The sequence below is a fragment of the Camelus ferus genome, chromosome X (assembly GCF_009834535.1).
Source record: "Camelus ferus isolate YT-003-E chromosome X, BCGSAC_Cfer_1.0, whole genome shotgun sequence".
Lineage (NCBI taxonomy): Eukaryota > Metazoa > Chordata > Mammalia > Artiodactyla > Camelidae > Camelus > Camelus ferus.
In genome coordinates, this window is record NC_045732.1 from 70,622,621 (window position 1) to 70,647,704 (window position 25,084).

At 40.9% G+C, this 25,084-nt stretch overlaps 2 protein-coding genes across 2 annotated transcripts in view; one reads left to right on the top strand and one right to left on the bottom strand.

The window, feature by feature from the left end:
• The window catches only part of IL1RAPL2 (interleukin 1 receptor accessory protein like 2), an 809,106-nt gene that overhangs the window by 416,642 nt on the left and 367,380 nt on the right, over window positions 1–25,084 (bottom strand). Inside the window, exon 3 of the mRNA XM_032475705.1 lies at window positions 1,877–2,063. Coding sequence (XP_032331596.1) covers window positions 1,877–2,063 — 187 coding nt within the window. The remainder of the gene's footprint in view (window positions 1–1,876; window positions 2,064–25,084) is intronic.
• Window positions 13,762–15,709, top strand: TEX13A (testis expressed 13A). Its single transcript, XM_032475706.1, has 2 exons — window positions 13,762–14,274; window positions 14,418–15,709. Exons 1-2 carry the CDS (start codon window positions 13,816–13,818, stop codon window positions 15,144–15,146), a joined length of 1,188 nt encoding a protein of 395 aa, XP_032331597.1. The 5' UTR covers window positions 13,762–13,815; the 3' UTR covers window positions 15,147–15,709.

Here is a 25,084-nt window from a genome sequence, read left to right on the forward strand (position 1 = left end):
GAGAGTTAAATGAGATAATGTAGAGACGAAGCTTAGCACAGCATATGGCACATATTAAATGCTTAATAAATACTAACAAGGCGGATGATGGAATGAAGGGTCCCATTAAGTTATGGATATTCTATACCTATTAGTAATGAGCACTGTGTTCCTTTTTATCTGTCCAAATATTAACGGGAAAAAAGGGAAGACAATTCACATAGAGATGTGAGGTCCTAGTTCAGGACATGCTCTTGGTGTCTACTGTCAAGTCCCCCCAGGTATGAAGATGGGGGGCTTTCATCACACTAAGTGAAGTCAGCCAGCAAGAGAAAGAAAAATACCATCTGATACTACTTATATGTGGAATCTAAAAAAAAAAAGGCAAACAACTTATTTACAAAACAGAAATAGACTCACAGACATATAAAACAAACTTGTGGTTATCAGGGGGGAAAGGGAGGGTGAAGGGATAATCTGGGAGTTTGAGATTTGCGGATACTAACTACTATATGTAAAATAGATAAACAAGGTCCTACTGTAGAGCACAGGGAACTACATTTAATACCTTGTAATGGCCTATAATGAAGAAGAATATGAAAAGAAATATATCTATGTGTGTATAACTGAATCACTAGGTTGTACACCAGAAATTAACACAACATTGTATATCAACCATACTTCAATTAAAAAAAAATACATGACAGCTGTAGGAGCTAGGTTTAGACTCTCCTGGGAACTGAGGGTCTGTCAGATCCTATAGAAACAACCTGTACCAACTTTGCTGTGTGTTTGGTTCCGACAATTTGCACAGTGCCTGTGCAGAAAACCTTCTTGGTCACCTGTGACCATCACATATAAAACTGTACCACATGTCAACCAGTATGGACCAGAGTGGGCAGAGGGTGTTCAGTCTTCTTAGGACCACAGGGCTCAGGCTAGCAGCCAAAATAGCAGAGTTGGAAGGTTGTGTGTTTATTTCTCTGCTTCCTCCCCCCAGATCCATGCTCTGCCCTTATCTGACCTACTCTACACCCAGGGAAGCTGAAGACTATCGATTCTGTCCCCTGGTTTTCTGCCCTCTGACTTCTGTTTGAATTCACGTGGTGGGAGAGGAGACACTAACAAGACACCAGAAGGCAGGAGTTAAGAGGGGTTAGGGTTTTTATCCTGCCCACTCTCTCTCTGTCTGCCACAATTCATATGTTCCTCTGAGGTCACAGCTCCTGACAGGTCTGCTCTGCTCTTGCCACGTTCCAGGGACACAGCTCCTTCCCTTTGCCACTGTAGGCCTAGGAGTGGTAATGTACAGCTTCCTCCCCTTTCGGTTCCCTTAACCCTAACCACACCTCTGTAAATAGTTCCTTCATTCAATTCTCTTCAGTGCAACCTCTGAGTGTGGCTTATATCCAGTGTTTGCACATCCTGCACTGGGCCCTTTTGTCTCCTCTGCACTGACTGCAATGGCTCTCACCACGTAGACCATGATAACAGTTGTTATTCTTTCTAAGTGCCATTGCTTGTAACCATGGGCCTTTGTTCCAAACAGTAAATAATATTTCTATGTGTATGTCCCTCGAATACTTTCTTTCACATGTTACTTAAATCTTCACTCTTCTTCCCATTTGCTCTCATGAGTTGGGGTAGAGGGATATTTTCCTTATTTTAGTCGTTGGAGAGGCTGGGATTGCTTCTGACACCTGCTGATGGAAGTACATGAAAAACAGTAATATATAGGAATCATAGCTATGAATTATTTAGCTGTGGATCTGTTGATTCTTCTCAGTGAAGTGTCTAATAACAAAACCTAGAAATAAAATCTCTCCTTTTTTCTCTCTCCCCAAGCCAGTCATTGACTTAAGGTTAAAAAAATGCATTTGACATCATGCTGGGTTACCTTGTACCACACAACATCAGGCTCCTGATCGGACTTTTTAAAGTCATCCATGTCTGGGCAGGAGATCTCCTTTCTTTTAGTGACTTCAGATTTTTCCAAATAGCGGATCCTGCTATTGTAGCACAGACCTGATTCATTCTCTGCAACAGTCAAGGACATCGACACCTTCATGCAATAGGTCGAGTTTCTGCAGGAATAGAGAAATAGCAAAATGGCTTTATTGGGTGTTTACAACTTTGTGTGTACTCTATAAATTTCAAGAGTATTGACTTTTCCATTTAGGACCTTGCCTAGAAATCAGAAACAATATCAAAACACGACAGAAAAGTTTTCTACTTCAACCAACAGGAAGATACGAAATGAAATGCTAGTATTAACATATCTGGCTATGGAGACAGCTAATGAGCTCCATAAAACAGCTGTAACAATCTTCTGAACTGTAAGACAGTCAGACTTCTTTCCCAATAGTAAGTACTGCTATGTTGACAACCTGATAGTGAAAACTTGTGAGAATGTCTATAACTAAGGCCATAGCCATTTCTGCTCTGTCCCTATGGCCAATCTCTTAACAGGTATTCCAAGGGTTGTTAATTTTGCCATTGGTTCCTAAGCCAATATTTTATTTTACTGCATACATACCAAAAACCTTATCAACATACAGAAGATATCTGCTAACTTACATAGCTTTTTAAGGTGTTTACTGAGATATGTCAGGGGTCAAATTCTGGGTTTCTACAAAAGGATCAAATCCTAGTAGAGTGTGGTCATTCTGGATTAATTTTATCCACCAACACTAGCAGTATAAAGGAATCTTAACATTGAATTTTACCATAAGGCCACTTTAGAAACTGGACACTAACTGTCTAACTCCCAATACAAGAGTATATATGGAATTCAATTTTGCCTTCATTTCCTTATGTATACCCCATGGCAATTCCCTACCCTACTCTACTTGGACTTCAGAAGATATCAACCACACAAAAGAAAACTGGAAAGAGATCAGAAGCAGCCTGGTAAGACTTAGAAGAAGGTCAGCTGTTAATCTCTTGGTGAGACATTACAGGATCATGTCTGTTCTAAGCATCAAAGGATACTGCTGTTAGAAACATAAAGTGCCAAGGACACTTCAAAATCGAGTGTTTTTACAACTAAGTAATAATAATGACAAATGGGATTAGCATACCAAACAATAATTCTAAGATGGCCTCAAATGTTTGTTACTACTCATACTACCTAGAACTTACTGAATTTTCACATCATACACAACACAGGAGAGCTGACGGCTGCCGCCTACTGGGTTTACAAACGAAATTAAAATGACTGCTACTTAGATTTCTGGTGAAGTTAATTACTGGCAAGTACTCCTGACTATGCCCATGTCTGTGTCATGTGAAGTTATTATCAGAGTATTCCCATTCTGATGTTCAGATGTAACTCCACTGTAAAATGTAGATTGTGAGCTAGTGCTTTTCTCTCTTCCACAATGTAGGTTCTTAGAACCCAAAGGACATAATATATTCCCACTGGAGATCAAATACAATAACATTTACTTCTCCTATAAGATGTCTGACAGTCTCCTTAAAAACCAAGAAGCTAACGTTGCCAGAATTTTTTTTAAGTCTCAGTCAATAAGATAAATTTGGTTCAATCTGACTTTTCATGACCTCATTTTCAGTACTTCGGGGCTAAACATTTCCATGTCCCCTTGCTGTCTTTAATGCCCTGCATGATGTGGCCTATCGTAACATTCTGTCCTTCACTCATTAAGATGCAGTCACAATGGCATTTCCTCTGCTTCTTGAAAGTATTAAGTCTATTTGAACCATGGACTTTTATACTTGCTCTTCTCTTTGATTTTTTTATCATTTGTTTTTTGTTTAGTGTAAGTAAAGAATTTGTTCCTCTTTTTTATCATTATGTTCCTGGGATCTGAACAGATAGAACAGTGCTCAGTAAATTTTAGTTGATTAAATGTGTGGGCATCAAAAGGTATATATATATTCAAGAGACATCTCTCTGCTTTATTTTGCATAAACCCCATGTGATGCTAACCCCCATCCCTAGTCTATGGTTTCATATAGATGGCTGGTCAAACATCATCTTCCCTCTTTAAATATGATTCAGGATAATTTTGTAGGTATTCTTATACCACCAGGGTAAGGATTAACCATGTTTTGTGCATCAGCATACCAGCAAAGAAAGGAATATACTGGCTATATCTGGGAGACAAGGAGGACTAGGGTGGGTATAGGGGATGGAAGGAAGATAAACGGTCACAGGTTTTAAAAAGTATTAAACACTGAAGAAAGAGAATCACCTCTGCTGAGTACCTAAAGTATTACGAACAGTTCTTAATGTTACAGACTTTGACCATATCTGCTCCATGATATTCATCCATACAGGTGAAAGAGACTTACTTGCTAAATATTTCCCCATTATTATGTTACAAACCCAGGGAAAAGAGAGCTATTGACCAGCAGTCTCAACAGTGGAAGTCTACAGAATGTCTAGCTTCTTGAAAGGAGCTGACTATCCCAAATATATTTAGCCCTGGGGAGAAAATAGGGTAGACTACCTAGGGGACCAATATAATATAGTGGTTTCGTAACAAAGTATGAGCTTTGAACTAAGATCCACCAGGTTCAACTAGCTCTGTGCCCTTGGGCAAGTTAGATAACATCACTCAGTCTCAGATTTCCCAGCTGAAAAATAAGGATAAGACAACCTTTATGGTGACTCCATTGGAGATTGGAGAAAGGACTTTCTTTTACTATACAAACTTAAGCAAAAATAAGTTTACTGTTTCCAGTTGGAATGATGATAATACTTGACTTCTCCAGGCTGTTGTAACTATTAAACAAAATAAGATACATAAAAATATATAAGAGAGCATCTGGCACATAGTAGATATTTAATAAACTGTAGTTAGAATTGTTATTACTGCTAGTATTAGTTGTTATATATGTTAACAATTAATTATAATTTATATGTGATAAAGTAATTACAATCATCAATATAATAAAAACAATACACTGGCAGCCATGGGTTAATATGTGCCCCTGGATTGGGGTGCTACTTGAGAGGAAAGAGTCTAAGAGAGATCAGTTAGGCAACAGGTCTAGTACCAGTGGGCCATGAAGTTCTGAAAGGATCGAAAAGATATACTGACCTAGGCACAAAAAGAAGTTAATCAAGAGAAAGCAACTAAACCAGAAGGCAAGAAGGAACTTCTGGGTACTGTGATTACTAGCTACCAGGCAAAGGCCAGAGCTTTGGAGTTCAAATTGTTAGTAAGAGTTCCACCAAGCCTTTTGCAAGTTTCTTAGACAAACACCTTCTATAATAAATCCCAGACCACTAGGCACGGTCACATGTTCCCTCCCCAAGCCCTCCAAGGTTACACTTTGGAGGGCATCCCAACAGCACCTGGGATGAGGATGAGGGCAGGGAACCCACCCTGGGGATGGCTGATGGGTTAAAGGAGGAAATGTTTCAGACTTCTCTAAGTCTTATCCACAAACAACCTTGGCTGGGGCTCTGCATGAATTCATTCTTGCTCTGGTCTCTAGCATGTAAAAGGCTGCGGGCAAATTGCTTGCTAGCTATGAACAAGCCCTAGTATGAAGTCCTTGATGATGACCAATGTCTCTGGAACTGAAGACAAGGCCTGGTATGAGTCCTGCTGTCTCAGTTGCTGATCTGGGGGAGGTGTGATCAAGGATGCCTGATAGTCTAAGACTCAGGTTGATTTTTACTAGTTGTGTAATCTAGCCCTGGCACAATTTCCGATAACAATCTTACATTATTTAGATTTTATATTGAAAAATGCCGGAGGCCAATTCTATTTAAAATGTTGCCTGCAACTGGGACCTAAAAATGTTACTTTTCTTTCATTAGGTACAATTAGAGCTGTATAAGTTTGAGGAGGCAGACTGACGAGTGTGCAAGAATGGGAATTGTACATTTTTTTTCTTTCCTCCCCTCACATCCTGAGGAGGACAAGGAACAGCACATTCAGGCTCAATATGAGCAAAAGGTCTTTGCAATGATGTTGCAGCAATACCTTACAACTGTATACATTTTTAATTTTTCAAGCACTTTCATATCTCCTATCTTACTTAATTCTGCCAATAATCCAGGAAAATGTGCAGGTTATGTATCATCTACATTTTGCATCAGAGTAACACTTAGACACAGAGAGGACAAACAACTTAGCCAAACTCATATAGCTGGCCACTGGATGAGAAACAAGGATTTGGCTGTTAGCCCCCGGACATTCTCAAAACTTGATGCTATCAGCCAAACTAACTCATGGTTACCCATGCCAACTTGGGGAAGCTCACAGAAAGAAATGCAGATGTGCAAAGATACCATTTAAACAAAATTGTGGTTAATACACATAGTACAGTATTTGTTTATAAATAAGACTCACTTTCTATTCCAAAGATTTAATGTTAGCTACTTTAGGTCATAATTTATACTTTTTTGCAGAAATATTTCTAAGGGAAAATGTTGACCATTTTGGGTTCCCTGAGGGGAAAAGTAGGATTTAAAACATATTAAAAATCCAGATGCCTCTTTCCAATTCCTATTTATAAAACACACTTATACTATAAATTCTAAAGTTTAATTTCAAAATTTGAGTTTATATGAATTTGTTGTATCACCAGGGCTAACTTATTGAAAAGAAACTAAGTTAGAGAAACTCATTCATATCTAAAAGCAGAAGCCCAGATAAAATGCCTCAGGATAAAGTTGAAACTTTTCTAAATGGTTCCTTCAACTGTCTTATCCTCATTTCAAGATACTTTCCCTGAAAATTACAGAACCATCTAACAATCCGTAAACTAAAACTTTGCTCTCTGACATTTCTGAAATGTGAACTGACGGCTGTGCATACCTATCATTTAACCAGCCTACCATCACTGGATAATATTGTCTTCCTCAAAACGTAAGAACTATGAACTGACAATATATCAAATTTAGGAAAGGGAAACAAATGAATAAACAAACAGGATATTAGGCTCTTTGGTGAATTCCATTTCTTGAGAATCATATGAAGTAAGAACATTTTCCTGAAAAATATCTTTAACTGTGTGGGAAAGGAGAGTTTCAGATGAGTGCAGAAATAAGTACATATAACTGCAAACATGCAATGTTAATACTTTAAAAGACCAAGAAGAGAAAAAAGAGAGAAAATATAAATTACTATTATCAGAAATAAAAGAGGAGGTATCACTACAAATCCCATGGATATTAAAAGGCTAATAAAGGAATACTATGAACAACTCTATGCCCACAAATTTGATAACCTAGATGAAAAGGACCAAGTTTTTGAAAGGCACAATCTGCCAACTCTCACACAAGAAGAAACAGACAACATGAACAAACCTATAACTATCAAAGAAATTGAATTAATAATTAATAAAGTTCCAAAACAGAATGCACCAGGCCCAAATGGATTCTCTGGTCAATTCTATCAAATATTTTAGAAACAAATTATACCAATTCTCTATAATCTCTTTCAGAAGAAAGAAGCAGAGGGAACAATTTCTAACTCATTTTATGTGGCTATGATTACCCTAATAACAAAACTAAAAATGTTAAAAGAAAAAAACATACCAATATCTCTCATGAACATAGATGCAAAATCCTCAGCAAAATATCAGCAGATCAAATCCAGGAATGTATAAAGAGAATTATACACCACAACCAAGTGGGATTTATCCCAGGTATGGAAAGCTGGTTCAACATTCAAAAAGCAATCAATGCAATCTATCACATCAACAGGTTAAAGGAGAAAAATCACATGATCATATCAGAACTCAGAAAAAGCATTTGACAAAATCTGAAGCTCATTCATAACAAAAACTCTCAGTAAACTAGGACTAGAGGGAAAATCCTTTAAGTTGATAAAGAGTATCTACAAAAAGCCTACAGCAAATGTCATTCTTAGTGGTGAAAAACTAGAAGCTTTCCCACTACAATCAGGAATAATGGAAGTATGTACTCTCTCACCACTGCATTTCAGCATCATACTGGAAGTCCTAGTTAATGCAATAGACAAAAAAAGGGAAATAAAATGTATATAGATTTGAAATAAATAAATAAATAAATAAAATCATCTTTGTTCATAGATGACATGATTTTTAATGTAGAAAATCTGAAAGAATTGGGAAAAAAAAACCTGGAACAAATAAGCAATTATAGCAAGGTAGCAGGATATAATGTTAATACACAAAAGTCAACTGCTTTCCTATATGCCAGCAATGAACAAGTTTTAAATTTAAAATTAAAAATGCAATCTCATTTACATTCAAAACCCCCAAAATGAAAAACTTAAATATATTTCTAACAAAATATGTACAAGGTCTATATAAGAATAACTACAAAACTGAAAAGAACAAAGTTGGAGGATTGACACTACCTGACTTCAAGACCTACTAGAAACCTACAGTAATTAAGACATTGTGATACTAGCAAAAAAAGTAGACAAATGGATCCATGGAATAGAATATTGAGCCTGGAAATAAAGCCCCATAAATATAGTCGACTGATCCTTGACAAAGAAGTGCAATACAATGGAGCGGAGCAAAGACAGTCTTTGCAACAAATAGTACTAAAACAACTGGACATCCACGTGCAAAAAATGAATCTAGACACAGATCTTTATACCCATCACAAAGAAACTCAAAATGGATCACAGACCTAAATTTAAAGTACAAAACTATAAAAACTCCTAGAAGACAACAAAGGAGAAAAGTTAGATGACACTGGCTATGACAATAATTTTTTAAGTTACAACATCGAAGGAAGGATCTGTGAAAGAAATAATTAAGTTGGACTTCATTAAAATGAAAAACTTCCGCTCTGCAAGAGACAATATCAAAAGAATTCGAAAACAAGCCACAGAAGGGGAGAAAATATTTGCAGAAGACACAAGTAAAGGGCAGTTATCCAAAATATGCAAAGAACACTTAAAACTTAACAATAATAAAACAAATAACCCAACTTAAAAATGAGTCAAAGACCTTAACAGACACCTCAGCAAAGAAGATATACAGATAGCAAATAAGAATTTGAAAATATGTACATCATATGTCAACAGGGAAATGCAAATTAAAACAATGAGATATTACACACACCTATCAGAATAGCCAAAATTCAGAACAGTGACGACACCAAATGCTGGTGGGCACGAAGATCAACAGGAACTCTCATTCATTAATGGTGGGAATGCAAAATGGCATAGCCACTTTGCAAGACAGTTTGACATTTTCTTACAAAACAAAACATAACCTTACCATATGATCTAGCTTTCGTATTCTTTGCTATCTATCCAAAGGAGTGGAAAAATTATGTCCACACAAAAACTTGCACATAGACATTTACAGCAGTTTTGTTCATAATTATCAAAACTTGGAAGCAATCAAGAGGTCCTTCAGTAAATGAATGGATAAATTAACTGTGGCACATCTAGACAATGGCATATTATTTAGTGCTAAAAAAAAATGAGCTTTCAAGCCATGAACAGACATGGAGGAACCATATATATTAGTAAGAAAAAGAAGCCAATCCAAAAAAGCTACATACTACAGGAGTCTAACTATATGGCCTCGTGGAAAAGGCAAATCTATAGCAACAATAAAAAAAGATCTTCATGGATTGGGGGGAGGGATGACTAGGTGGACCACACAGGATTTTTAGGGCAGGGAAAATACTCTGATAATATAATGGTGGATACATGTCATTATACATTTGTCTAATCCCATAGAATGTACAAGACCAAGAGTGAACCACAATGAAAACTATGGACTTTGAGTGATAGTGATATGTCAGCATAGGTTAATCAATTGTGACAAATGTTAGGTTAATCAATTGTGACAAATGTTCCACTCTGGGGGATTTTGATAATGGCACATGCACGTGTATGGGAAGGAGGTACATGGGAAATCTCTGTACCTTCCTCTCAATTCTATTATGAACCTAAAACTTCTCTAAAAATAAAATATTTTCTAAAAAGAGACCAGGTGAGCCAAAGCTCTGACCAATTTCTTAACATTATTTTACAAAGAGCCACAACTTTTTAGATACATTCAAATGGCATTTATTGAGCACCTGCTATGTGCCATGCTGCTTCTATACACTGAAAAGCAAATGTAAACTTAATACAATCACAAAGATCTGCATTTTAAGAAGTTGAGAAAACACAGGATGTTTTGAATAACTTACTTTTCACCTTTTTAGTCTATAAGCAGATAGTCTTTGAGTTGTGAGGAATTCAGGACTTTTTGTTTTTTAGTTTGTTTTTAATAAAGAATGGCATCTTTCATGGATGGTATCTCTAATCTATAAGAATGTTAATATAAAAGGTTTGAGTTTATGTACATTTTTTCCCATTAAGCAGAAACATGGTTAACAAACAACAAGGATATATTGGAAGTATGAACAGAGAATACTTTATTAACTGTTCTCTCCTGCTAAAATGAACACTAAGCCGTTGGCACAACACTGATACTCGCCAACCCAGGATTATTCAAATGTAATTACTTACGCTTCATGATACAGTCAGAGAAAAGGTCAACTCAGGGACTTGAATCAAACTGGACTCTATGACACTAACATCTGGCTTCTGCCCCATCATTCTATTGAATTTCTATCTCTAGACTCAAGGATATATTACTAACCAAATCTAATGACCTCCTGTTCACCTTCATCCTATCTTATCTCAGTGCATTATTTGAAACTTATCCTTCAACATTCTAATCTCACCTTACTTCTTTCTCACTACGATTGTCTACTTCTCTGACCACTCCTTGTAACTCTATTACTGGCTTTTCTTCTCTGACCTAGCTCCAAAATCTTGGCCATCTTCCCCTAGGCCTCATGATTCCTTCCTCTATTTTGTTTGCTTCCTGATGTTTTTCTTCTTCTTCCCCCTCCAATCTTCATCTCCAGACATTTTGTTCAAGCACCGGACTCCAACCACAAACAAGTGCTGAAAACATCCAAGTCTACAGTACTTTTCTCTGTTTCTGTCCTCCCTAAGTTCCAGCCCAGTACAGCCATCTAACTATGATTCTATACTATTGTCATGAAAGCACTTATCAGTCACAAACTGAACTTAGTAGCTCTCCCCTACAGTCTGTTATTCCTCCTATATTATCCATCATGATTAGAAGCATCACTAATCACACTATCTAGTTTCTCAAGTCAGGTGCATCAAAATCATCCTCCACTCCACCTCTCCATACTCACTTCCCTTATAAAATTGGTTAACAAGTTGTGTTCAGTTCTGTTTCAAAATTCTCTCCTTAACTGGTATCTAGTTCCCGCCACAGTTCAAGCCCTAATCGTGTTTTACCTGCACGACTAAAGCAGGATCTTAACAGGTTTCCTTGTCTTCATTTTCTCCCTCCTCTAATCCTTTGGCCAAACAAATGATTTACTTTTAGTTCTACAAAAGTGTTTACAAGCAGAAATGGAAGGATGGTAGCATATAGAGACAAGTGATCACAAGCTGGAGTCCATGTTTAAAATGTTATATAGGAGGAATAAAAAAGGTAGAGTAAAAGAAGTTTTGAGGCTAGAAGAAGAGAAGGCAAAGGAGTACGCAGGTCAGCTATAAAACTGTCAGTGAGGGTGGACAGCGGCAGAAAGGAAGAGGTTGATGGAGACAAGTCAGGGATCGAAAGATCCTAGACACTCTGCTCCTCTTGTTCTATACCCTCTCCCTAGGTTATTTTAGCCACTGCTCTGAACCTAACTTCTCAATACTCCATCTCCAGTCCTGATGTCTCTCCTAAGCTCTAGACTCATACATCCAGCTGTCTGTGGGGTATCTCTACTGGGATGCTCCACAGGTATCTCAGTATCAATGCATCTAAAGGTGAACTCACCCCAGTTTCTCCTTCAATCTCCATATAAGTATATAGTATCACTATCTACTTAGTTCCCTATAGCAGAAAACTGGGACTTACCCTACTCATTCTCTTACCCCTGACCCTGACATCCCTATGAATCCTACCTACCGAAAAGCTCATTAAAAGTGCCTCTCCATCCCAAATTCGACTGCCTTAGATTGTATTTTGAATTATTGTGGCATTTCCCCTAATGAGTCTCCCTGACTCCAGTATCTCCCCTCCTTCCTCACCATTTCAATTTCTACATTATGTTTTGAATGCTCTTTCTACAGAAGTCACTCTGGAACAAGTGAAAACATGAACCCTTCCAACTGAGGGCTGATAAATAAAATACACAAATTGAAATGGAAAGAAGACACAAGATAACAGTTTAAAAGAGAGTTAAAACAGTGGGATTTATACCTCTGGTATTTAACCACTTCCTTAGGTAATACTTTAATGCCTGATTTATTATTATCGGACATAAGACTCTTAAAGAATAAATGTTGTCTTTTTCTTATTTATTTATTTAGGGGGCAATTAGGTTTATTTATTTAAATGGAGGTACTGAGGATTGAACCCAGGGCCTCATGCACGCTAAGTGTGCACTCTACCACTGAGCTATACCCTCCCCCCCATGTTGTCTTTTACAATGTAGTTCATAGAATAGAATATAATGCTCATATATCAAATAAGGAATGTCTGCTTTTTCAGATAGAAATATAAATTAAAACCTACAATAATGTATCTCCGCATGGCTAGTGCTTTGGGCACGGAAATGATGGGAGAGAAGAGAATGTAGAAAGTTAAATTAGAAAGGTGGTCTAGGATGAGACTCTTAATGTCAGCCCAAATAATGTGTCACAAGAAGCCATCAAATATTTTTAAGCTTGAGAGTTAACATGATCATAAGAAAGATGAGGAAGAGATTAGAAATTAGAAAGAGAGTAAAGTCAGAGTGATGACTTAAAAAGCGACATGGGCATTCCCTAAACGGGAAGGGATGTCAAAGAAGTTCCTGAGGTAGCAGCAACAAGACTTGGCAATTGCTTCAATTGTTATTAAAGAGAGGTGGTGTTGATGATTTTGAGGTTTCTATACTGAACAACACAGGGATACAGGAGGAGAAACTTTGGTGGGTGGGGGAGGCTGAGTTATGAATATTTGGATTTGGGATGTCTTTGGGACACATAGGAAATATGAATCTAGATCAGGACTTGGCAAACTACAGACCAAATCCTGCCAGCTGCCTGTTATCGTAAACAAAGTTTTTTGGAACATAGGCACTTCTTCAAATATTACTTATATCCGCTTTTGTGCTACAACTAGTTGCCTACAAAGTCTTAATTACTCTCTGGCCCTTTAAAGAATAAGTTTACTGACCATGTATCAGAATTGAGCAGTGTCTAAAACAGGAGCTACAGAATCTTCCTGGAGGGAAGGGGGCGCCAGAAGCCACTGAGATGTTGGGGCTGTTTCAGTTCTAGAATATTCCATGTATAGGAGAGGCGCGCCCCCTGGGTGGGACAAACCATTACTGCGGGGGTGGGGAGGGATTTTTTTGTATTTGATTACAAGCGCTTCGCTTTCTTGGTTCTAAGTCTTTTCTTACCGCTACTGTTCCCTCCCGCCTTCAAAGACTTTCAACAGTGTAGCGGGTTCCCTTATGTCGAGGGGAGGGGGGAGTGTCCCTCGTGCACCCTTCCCACCCCTAATGTTTCTGGACGTTGGTACAGTCCCAAGGGAAAAGCCTGGAAGGGTTGGCGGGAGGCTCTCTTTCGTCAGAGCCGTCTGAGAGAAAGAGGTCCCCTCTCTCTGGGCGTGGTAGACGGGCGTGTTTGTGCTGCATCCCCCCTGACAGGTTGGTAAGGCCTGGTGGGAGGTGTCCGGGGCGGGCAAGCCAGTCAGGGGTTCTTGTTCTTTACAAAAGTATGAAGCGGGAAGGGGAGAGGAAGCAGAGATGAGAAGATTGGGGGGTGGACAACTGGCTGATTCCTCTCCGCAGGGCCAGCCAAGCCCCAAAGGCCCTCAGCCATCATGGCCTTGAAACCCGAGGACCTCAGTGGTGGGTTCCAGCATGGCAAGGTGGTGGCCTTTATCAACGAGAAGATGGCCAGGCACGCAAAAGGCCCTGAGTTCTACCTCGAGAATACGTCCCTGTCCTGGGAGGAGGTGGAGGCCAAGCTCAATGCCATCCTGGAGGACACTGAGGTGTCCAGCGAGGCCAAAGAGGCCTGTGCCTGGGGCAGCCTGGCCCTGGGCATGCGCTTTGCCCACAGGCAGAACCAGTTAAATGAGTGCAGGGTGCAGTGCCTGCATGACTTCACAAGACTGCAAAAGTCAGCCGCGCAGGCCTTGGCCTCAGACCTGAAGTTGCTCACGGCGCAGCGGGAGGTGGAGCGTAAGGAGGCGGCCGCCCAGCTGCGGCTGGCCCAGGCCAGCCTGGCAGAGATGCGGAAAGAAAGGGACCTGCTGAGGTGGAAGCTCTTCCAGACAGTAAGATTATCCCGATTTAGTCCCACCCCCCTGCCCCTTCCCCCACCCCCCTGCCCCTTCCCCCACCCCCCTGCCCCCAACCTCCTACCCCTGCCCCCACCCCGCCTTCAGAACATGTCTCAACTCTGCCCACCTCCTTCCAGGAGCTGGGGCCTCTGCGGGAGCGGGTCGCAGAGGGGCCAGGCCTGGCCACTGCTACTGGGGCTGGCACAGGAGCAGGTGAGGTGGAAGAGAAGGCGGAAGCCACAGCTACTAGTGCTTCTGCTTCTGGCGCCACAGGAGGAGGAGGAGGAGGAAGACAGGAGGATGAGGAGGATACAGACGATGCAGAGGCAATGGAGAAACTGGGTGAAGACCTTATGCAGCTCCTCGGAGCTGCGGACCAGAAAAGTTACACCTCTAGCAGGCAGAGGGAGGGAAATCTAAGGTCACTGGAAACACCCATGGTTTATTTATCTGGGGCAAAAAAGTCTAGGTCCACAGTCTCACAGGAACTGCTTCCTGTCCAGCTGCCTGCCTCATTCACATATTCATACTCATGCCCCTTATCCCCCTTTCCAGACACACCCATACCATCTCCACCTACAACATCCCCACTAGCAGAAACATTCACAGCAGGAGCTCTACCTCAGACCTCTCCCCACTGGGGACCCTCTGATGTTAGCTTGTGGGCTAATATGGGGGCCCTGGGAATAGACCCTCGAGAACCCCAAAGAGACAGGAGAGACTCTGATCCCTATCCGCAGAGGAGACAACCAGTGTTTCGCAGGCCAGGAGATTGGGACTGCCCTTGGTGTAAAGCTGTGAATTTTTCACGGAGGGAAACTTGCTTCCGCTGTGGGAGGGGTATCTGGCTGCAGAGCCCTCAGTGAACTCAGAAATGTGAAACAGAAAATAAATATATTCCCAGTGGGAACTCAACTTTCAGAGGGAGGGGGGAAAGGTGGGAGAGGGGGCTCGGGGGGAGGGGAAGGGTGGGAGAATGGGGCTAGGGGAGTGGGTGGGAGGTGTGGTGGGTGTAGACTGACCAAGAAAGACATGTTTTGATGACCGCCTTTGTGTTCCAGAGCACTAGCATTTGACACCCTAGAACTGCTTCAGCTTCTGTTTGTATGTGTCTCTCCCCAACCCTGGTATCTGGTGGACCTGGGCAGCCATGTATATAACACCCCACCTTTCCCCCAACTAGACAGTAGATGATTGGAGCAGGAATGGACATCTGATCCATCCTGAGCCAAACAGACTCTCACACTAGGGTCTGAACAGAGAGGCAGATTCCATAGCCAGGATGGTGTTGGGTAGTGAAACAGTGGGTCTTTTGGAGTCTGGATCAAGGGCAGAGCCATGGACACCGAGATCTGGCCCTGGCTGTGCAGGAGCAAAACCGTGTGCTTTACAGAGGCCAAGTGTCTTAGAGGATGACAGTGTGAGCCCCAGGGAGCAGACAGGAACACAGAAGCAGAGAGGAATTGATCCTGTGACCCCAGCGACTGACTGTGGTGGCAGACTACTTTTCCACTTCCTGCAATTATGCTGAGTGCAAATCTACTTTACACAGACCCCGTTTTCTTTAAGCTAACTTAAGTGGGTTCTTGTTCTGGGCAACCAGATTATTCCCAAGCAGGAAATGGCACCAGAAGAGCAGTTGTAAACCACAGACCATCAAATAAAATGTTGGAACTGGCTGAAAAGGTGCATCAGGGAGTGATGGGTAAAAAAGGTGCATCAGGGAGTGATGGGTAGTGGGGATTCCTGCATCCCAAGAGTCTGCAGGAATGAAATAGACTGGAAGCTCGTTCATGTTCTGAGCAGTGATATGAGAAACCATCAAAGCAGGTCCGGGGTTAACCCCGGGTTTACAACACGGCAGAAATTTGCCACCCCTAAGGGAATCCCTCCAGGCTGCGTACAGAGGATGTCAGCACCAGCTGGAAGCGAGGACTGTTGTGGCTTCTCAGCCCCATGAAAGAGAATCCTCCCTAGTCCCCAGTGGGCAGAACTGGGGACAATCAGATCTGAACAGGGAACTCATGCCACTGCCAAGGAGGTGAGTCGGCAACTGACAGTGCCTGGAGGGTCTGCTGGTCTAGACCACTGACCAAAGGATGGTGCCATCCTGAGAGTTTCTCTCCCCCAGCCCATCACCAGGATAGTAGTCGGAGGGGAATCTGACTACAAAACTCCTAACGAATTCAGATATGAAGAATAGAACATACTCCAATGGGAAATCAGTTTCCAGAGGGAGGGGACGCAAGGGGGAGGGGGAGGATGGTCTGCATCTCCCTCCTCTGATGACTATAAGCTGCGCTGGAGGGAGCTAAATGTATGGTTTAGCCTACAGGAGGAAGGATGGTGAGGACTCACACCTGGACCAGACTGAGACACAACCGGAGGAGCCCTGATTGACTGGGGACTGTGAACCTAGAGACAAGCTTTCGTGGCCCTCGAACATTTCTGCAGTAGCGGGATGTGACTCTGGGTTGTCTCCTGTGGGAGCTGATACGGATAATCGTTATCAGAATTTGGGTGCAGATCCCTAGCTGGTTATTAAAGGCCTGCACTTGTGAGAAATGTTCTTAGGACTGTTTACATCCCTGTCGGGTAGGATTTCACAGCTTCAGCACTCCTGACAGTTGGGGCCAGATATCTCATTGCAGGGGGCTTTCCTGTGAATTGTACGATGTTTGGTAGAATCCCTGGTCTCTACTCACTAGGTACCAGTAGCATACCCCACCCCACCCCACCCCACCAAGAAAACTGTGACAACCAAAAATGTCTCCACATGTTGCCCTATGTCCACTAGAGGGCAAAATTGGCCTTGGTTGGGAACCACGGAGGCAATGAGGTACTTAGGAGCAATCAGAACCGGGGAGAGCTCCAAGTGTTCAGCAGTGCCTAGGGCTGCAGTAGAGGGGAGCCTAAGACGGGAGGTGTCTGGCGGTCACTTCTGATCTTTGAGTGGATCTAAGGATGAGGGGAAGCCTGACCGCAAGGACTGTGGTGTGAGCGGAAGTGAGGAAGTGTAGTCAGTGAGGGGGGCTCTTCTCCAAGGACCTTTGACTGTGAAAGGAAGGAGTGAGGTAGGACACAGGGTTAAGAGAGGGCCCTTTTGAATATGGAAGAAACTTGGGCCATGGGGAAGGAGATAGCAGCAGAAAGCTTAAAAACACAAGAAATATGTAAAAGAATTAAATAGAACTGGCACACTGTACTGGAAGCGTGTCTACTGTACTGTTCAATGGAAAGAATATGACGGCCAATTGTGTTTTCTGTGTAACAAAATCCCTCCCCAAATTATTCTGTAAGTGTGTGTATGTACGATATGTAGATATATAGATTCATTTTGCGTTCTATTACGGATTTATGTAAGCACAGAAATGTTCTGGAAAAAAACTTTTTTTTTTCCAGAAAAATAGAATAGGGTAGGGGCAGTAAGATAGAAAGCTTTTACTTTATATACTTAAGTGTTAAGAAAATAAAATAATCAAATGTTCACAAGTATACAAAAAATAAAAGGAAATAAATTTACTGGCTTGGGTAGGTTTGGAAAGGCCACCTCTTCCTTTGGGACTGGAGGAGAGGAGAGCAGACACTGATCTGTGTCCCAAGAGGGTAGGAAACTAAGGGGCCTGCCTGGATGTCCCTTAGACAAGGCACCCAAGAGTGAGTAAGGATGGAAGGTCTAGGTGGGGGTAGAGGTTTCTGGACAATGGCATATTTAGGAATAACTTCCATGCATGGGGAGTGGGAGAGGGGAAAGAAAAGATAATTTAATTGTACAGAGGGCCCAACTGGGCCTAACTGAAAGAAACCAAAGGGCCCTGCAGTGGGAGGCTGAGGGGAAGCACTTGAAAAGGAAGGTGAGCAGTTCCAGGAGGGGCACCGGACACAACACTCTGTATTACAAATTGTTTTCATAGCTTATTTTTTTCAGGAAAAGATTCAGTCAGTTTGTCTGGATTTGGGTTTTATGTTTAGTAAGATTAAGAGAAGATGTTGACATTTTCATGATTGTATCTATTACATCCAACTTAAAGTTTATTTTCCCCTCTGTCCAAAGGAAAGGATTTAATCAACTAAAATTAATTCCACTTGTACCACTAAATATCCTCAACAAATCCAACAGAAAGTGAGCTGACTTAGCCTTGAACCTTGGGCTAGCATGTTTAGTGAGAGGAGCAGGTAAATAGTAAGGCAGCCTTAAAAGAATGATGTTGCTAGAAGAAAGACCCAGCTTTAATGAGCAAGCAAAGGGGGATAGAAATTTCATAGGTGCCAATGTCTTGGTCAAAGTCAGTGATTTTTATCTTTAAAAAATGGTAAAGATCCTCTCTGGGCTTGCTATTTGAGATAATGGCAAGCGATGTAGTGAAAAGAAATGACCAGGGACTGTGTCTCTGTTGACCACTCTCTTTCAAACGGCATGTCTACATACTGGGATGTCAAACTTGGCTACATCTACCTCTGAAATAATGGAAAGTAGGTGTGGGCGGGGGAGGGTATAGCCCAGTGATGAAGCACTTGCTTAGGATGCACAAGGTCCTGGGTTCAATCCCCAGCACCTTCATTAGAATATAAAATTAAAAAAATAGTAAATATAAGATGGCAAATAATTAAAATAATGGCAAGTAAAAAGAAGCCATATTTTATTTAGAAACCTCAATGCCTTTTCATCTTATGTCATGTGAGGTCAAAGTCAAAAGTTTGCCAGAGTGCTTATACAACGTTACCTAGTAGGAAACTTCCCTAAATGCCTTAAAAAAATCATAATTTTCTGTGACTTTGCACCATGCTTTAAAATACTGGTGTTCTCAGTATCAGTCTTTGACCATCATCTTATAATAATTTCCTTCTTGGTATTTATTTCTGCTTCTATTGGTAAACCTTAACATACTCAAAAAGAAAAAGGTTCATGTGACCAAATTAAAAATCCCCAGATCCTAGTGACCTGAGGGTTACAGCCAGTAAGTCAGCAACCCACATGTATGGAAAACCTGCTCTATGTGTATATGAACTGTGAGAGAGGGTAGTTCAGGGGTAAATTTTAGATGCAGTTAAAAAGGAAGAGAGGAGAGGAGAGAGGGAGGGAGAGAGAAAGGGACAAAAGGAGGAGAGGGTGAGCAATAGCGCGCATGTGCAGAGAGAGAGCAGGCTACATAGACATAGGGGTAGAGAGAGAGAGATCTTGCCTGAGAGTAAAAGAGATGAATGTAAATATGAAATCTGGCCAAACCACTCTCCCTTATTGGGAGTCAGAGGAAGGCATTGGGAGGGAGTAGGGTAATGGGACTGAAAAACAAAAAATGCATATGGCATCTCTCTCCCCAAATAAGGGTATGTTGCCTTAATACTGAAGAGTATGATCGGGTCTGGAAATGAGCATGTGTAGAGTAGTGTTAACCTGGGTCTTGTTTTAATGAGATCAAGGCCCTGGAGTGGAACTACACATCACCATCCTACTTAGCTTTTCTCCACTTCATATTCACAGATAGAACCTTCACCAGCTGTCTTGCCAAGGTGGACCACGCCTCACAGTAGTGAGAGAGTAGGGATGGCACAATATGAACTCATCTCCATCCCTGAGAAAACTTGTTGGAGTGCACGCTGTGATGGAAAATGCTGAGCAGCATCTCCTTTGTTAATAATGGTAGAGTCATATAAGGGAATTTACCCCTTGTAAATACACATTTTCTCCATAGAAACATCACCTGCTAGAAAATGAGTGTTATTACCTGACTGCATGTTAAGATGCTCATTAGGTGTGTCCTTAAGGTTATTTTCAAAGAACTGGTCATGTCTTAAAGTCTCATATTCCAAAAATATATCTGAAACCTCCATTGAGCAAGGGTTAGTTATTGTCATGTTCATATTCAGAAAAAAGGCCTTGATAAAGCCAGGTTCCAGCCACACTGACCTCTCGTTTTTCTGTGCACAGAGTCTATGTTTTTTTTTTACTGCCTCCTTGCTTGTAAACACTGCTTCATCTGCCTGGGAAGGCCTCTACTATTGCCACCTGTTTAGATCCTCAAGAACCATCTCAAATACCATGATTCTATAAGTCAAAAGCTATTTGTCCAAACTCTCTACTATGATTCTATCTCTGTCTTATAACACTTTTCACTTTCTCTCACATGTGATAGAATAAAAGACAATAAATTAGTGTTAACAGTTTTCCCCTTCTCGCTGCCTTCCAAAGATAATCCTTTTTTTTGGCTGCGTGTGTCTCTTCAAATCCAGCAAGTTCTATGGAGAATCTCGGTGTGCCAGATCAGTTCCTGGGCTTTGACGTTGCAGAATAGGTATAATGGGCAGAAAGAGCTGAGAAATTGCAAGGAGCAATTCTAGTCTAATTGAATTATATTAGGGGAACCAGAGCTTCTTGCAAGAAAAAAAAAGTGATAGAAAGTGAAAAAGGACAAAACGGGAACAAACTTGCAAGCACTTCATTCCAGGCTGTTTTTTAGTTGGGCATGAGAATAAGGAGTGATAACAGAGGTCTCTGGGCAGCTGTTTTATGTAAGAAATATTGAGCATGAAAGTAATGGAAAAAGATAATTTCAAATGTTGCAGGGGCGGGGGTTACAAATTGGATCCTCCTTGATGTTTGTTGAAGGACTACAGTAAATACTTAAAAATTTAAACTTTTAAAATTATGTTTAGTTGCTGGCCTGTTCCCTAGGATGCAATTCTATGCGGAGCCTCACGGGATCCTTTTTTATTTGAGTTATACTTGTTTGAGTGTAATTTGTACATATGTCCTAACTTCCCTTTAAATCTGTTAGAAGGCAGGAGCCCTGTCATTTGATTTTGCCTTTTTTTGGTACATTTTATAGAGTAGGTGCTCAATAAATATTTGTTCAGTGAAAAATAGAAACCTGAGACCTGAAATGTTATCAGCTGGAAAATATCCCTTTTATTAAAAATAAACAAAATAAAACTTTAGTTAGGAAGGAGTGGACTCCCAATTTTCTACTTTTATGAAACATTCCACCTTTAGGGTGACTAGAGGGAAGCAGTTACATGCAATGAGTTCTTGAAAATCCAAACCATGCATTTATACATCTGATTATATTCATTCTAGCCCTCTGTCATATACCGACATATATGCATCTCTAATAGATTCATCGTGAATCTTACATCTTAGAGGTTTGGGAGTCAGAGTAAACAGGTAAAAAGAAAGAGCCGGTTAAGGACAAACCTCCAACAAGATTCCTCCCTCTCTTCTCTTGGTAGAAAACAACTTTTAAGCACTTCTGTGTAATATCTGGAAACTGATATATGATCCCAAAGGGTTTCAAACTTCATATGCAAGTAGTCTGGTTTTATCCCTGGAAATCCCTGCTTTAACCTGATCCTCACTTATCATGAATTTAGAACCTCTATTTCACTGCCTTCTGTCGTCCATCTTCAATCAATAGAATTCTATCCTCATCTCCAGATAATACTGTACACTGTGGAAACTGAAAACAGACAGAATCACAGAACTTTATACAGGCAGGAACTAACCATATCTCATTTGTTGTGATACACAGACACAGGTACCTACAAAGAATAGTAAAAATAGGTAATAAACGAATGGACAGTAGAGAAAATTGATTATGTACATGAACTAAACAGACCTGGGTCCACGTCTCAGCTCCAATCTTTACTAGCCGTGTATCACTGAGCAGTTCTTTAACCTTTATGAGTATCAGTTTTATCTTCTTTAATAACATGACCTACCTCATAGGGTTATTGAAGATTATCACAAGGTTTGCTATATAATGAGGGCTAAAAAAAAATCATAGCTAGTAGCAATAGTGGTAGTGGTAATAAAAGCAGAAATAAGGGATACTGTGTTGAGTGCTTACTCTGTGTCAGCGTAGGTGCTGAGTGCTTGCCAGCACTCCCTGAGGTAGATGCCTGCTCCTCTCCAGGTCTTCTCTTTCTCAGTTAATAGCACCATGATTCACTCAATTATTTAAGTCCAGAACATAGGAATCATACTTTATTCAGCTCTTTCTCTCATTTTTCACATCCAGTGCCTCAGTATGTCCTGGCACTCATCCTTCAATACATATCTAGAATGCATTCACTTCTTCCCATCTCCAAGCCACCACCCCAGTCCAAGTTTACCATCACATACCTGCTCAACTCATGCTCTTGCTTCCCAACTTGGTCTCCTTGTTTGTCTCCCTACAATCTCTTCTAACCAGGGCAGCCAGAGTCATCTTTTTAAAATGAAAATTTGATCATGTTACTCCCCAGCTTCAAACAAACAAACAAAAACAGACAAAATACAGCACTCTCCATTTGCCTCTGATTACTAATAAAAATCAATTTCTTATCCTGGCCCACAATATGCAACAGGATCTGGCCTCTGTCTGCCTCTAGAGCCTCAGTCAATGCCATTTTCACCAGCTCACTATACTCCATCTAGACTAGCCTTCTTTAGCTTCCTTGAATATAAAAGTCTGTTCTGTTTCAGGACCTTTGCACGTGCTATTCACTCTGACTGGAACACTGATCCTGCAGACCTTCCTGAGGCTGGTTCCTTCCTCTCATGCATGTATCAGCTTATAAGTTCCTTTCTCTGGGAGGCCCTTCTTGACCACTCAACCAAAAATAGCTTTCCAGTTACTCCCAAAACGTGACCCTTTTTTTCTTCTCACCATACACATTACTCAACATAGTCTTGTGAATTTACTTGTTATTTGTCTGTTTCCCCTACTCTAGAAGGTACGTTCCAGGAGAGTAGGAACTTTAATCTGTGTTGTTCAATGCTATACACCAAACACCTAAAACAAGTGTTCAAAATACCTTAAACTGAATAAACAACTTATCTTCATTTTCCAGGTAAGAAAAGCAAGGCACAGTTCACACAGCCGTAACGTGCAGTCACTCCCTAGGTTAATGCTGGAGTCAGAACCTCGTAGTTCAGAGTTTGCAAGCTGTGATTCTACTGGTTGAAAGTAAGTAGGGACTTTGGGGGGGGGAAGCCAGAAAATGTGAAAAATTGAGAAATTTCACATAAATATTTCAAGTTCTTCTTCAAAAGATCAGAACTGGCAATACTTGGGCCTGTATTCCTATATGGTAACAATAATTTGGATCTGTCAGGCAGCTACCTGACTTAAACTGAAAAACAGTTCATTTATACATTCAATAATTCTTTACTTAGCATCTGCTATGTGCCATACACAGTTCTAGGCCCTTGAGATGTATCAGTGAGATAAATAAATAACTACCCCTGTCCTTATAGAGCTTACATTCTAGCATGGGGAGATAGACAATTAAAAAATATGATAAGTATATAAATTATATATATTATATACAATAATAGGTTATAATCACCATGGAAACAGAAAAATTAGAGGAAGGTAAGCAGTATTAGTACAGGAGATAGAGACTGACTGAAAGAGAATCTTAAAGATTATGAATAAGGTAGTCAAAGAAGAGTCACTGGTAAGATTAGAATAGAGGAAGTTGCACAACTGAAGGAAATAAGGGAGTTGGCCATGTGAATATAGGAGAGGGAAGCATTCCGGACAAAGGGAACAGCCAGTGCAAAGATCCTAAGGCTGGAGTATACCTGTCATGTTTCAGAAACAGCAAGGAAATCAGAGTGGCTGGAGCAGAGTGAGCACAGGAGAGACAAATGGAAAAGCAGTAGTAAGTTAGAGTGGTGCCAGCGACTAGGTCACCTAGGGCCTTGGAAGCCCCTGTAAGGACTTAGCTTTTATTCCAAATGAAATGGGAAGCCATCAGAAGGTCCTGAGCAGAACACAGACCTATATGATTTATGTTTTAAAAAGAGCACTCTGACTACTATGTTAAGAATAGCCTGAAGGGAGACATGTGGGAAAGCAGAAAATCCAATTAGGAGTTTATTGTAACAGTAGAGGTAAGAGATCGGGGCTTAGAACAGCAGTGGTGTGGAAGGCACAAACTGTGCCCCCAAAGTTCAATGGGGTTAACATCCTATGGAAGAACCCTTGACCAATGGGAGATGGGAGCTGAGAGAGAAATTATTCTCTATTTCTCCTTCTGGATCAAACATGTTCAAATATCCTTCCTTCTCCCCTGCCTCACTTCCTTTTTCATTCACTCCTGTTTCCCTGGGATTATATTCCAAAATACACATTAGCTTTTGCCTGATGGTTTATTTTCTAGGAACCCATGATAAAATAGAAGGAAGATCAGGAGTTCGGTTTTGGATATACTGACTTTGACACAAGTAGAGATGCTGATAAGTCAGTAGGATAAAAAAGTCTGTGTTTGAGGAGAGAGATCTAGGCTGGAAGGTATACGTGTTGTAGTTCCCAGTGTACAGATGGTATAAAAAACTATAAGACTGTATAAACAGATCACGGAGGGAAGGAGAGTGGCGAGAGATGAATAATACTAAGGACCAAGCCCTAAGGCCTTCTGACATTAAGAGGTGAGGAGGAATATGAGGAGTCAGCAAAGGAACTTTGGAAAGAGTAACCAGTGCAGTAGGAGGAAAACTAGGAAAGTGTGATTCTCTGAAACTCAGTTAAAGAAAGTAGGGGTGATCACCTGTGCCAAATGTGCTGACCATGTAAAAGGATGAGTGAACACTGACCTGACTATTGGATTTAGTACTGTCGCAGTCATTGGAGACTTTGGTAAGAGCAGGTCTGGTGGAGTGGTGAAGGTAAAATTCTGACTGAAATGGATTTAAAAGAGAATTAGCAGAGAGGAGCTCAAGACTGTGAGTGCAGACAACAGCTTCTCTGAATTTTGATACAAATGGAAGCAAGAAAATGGTGGCAACGGCTGGCAGGGCAAGTGGAGTTAAAGGTATAGA

What these genes read in the sequence shown, in the direction of transcription:
- TEX13A (XM_032475706.1), top strand. Translation starts at nt 13,816, where the DNA reads ATGGCCTTGAAACCCGAGGACCTCAGTGGTGGGTTCCAGCATGGCAAG. An exon ending in GGTGGAAGCTCTTCCAGACA is followed by an intron (nt 14,275 to 14,417) that starts GTAAGATTATCC and finishes ACCTCCTTCCAG; the next exon opens with GAGCTGGGGCCTCTGCGGGA.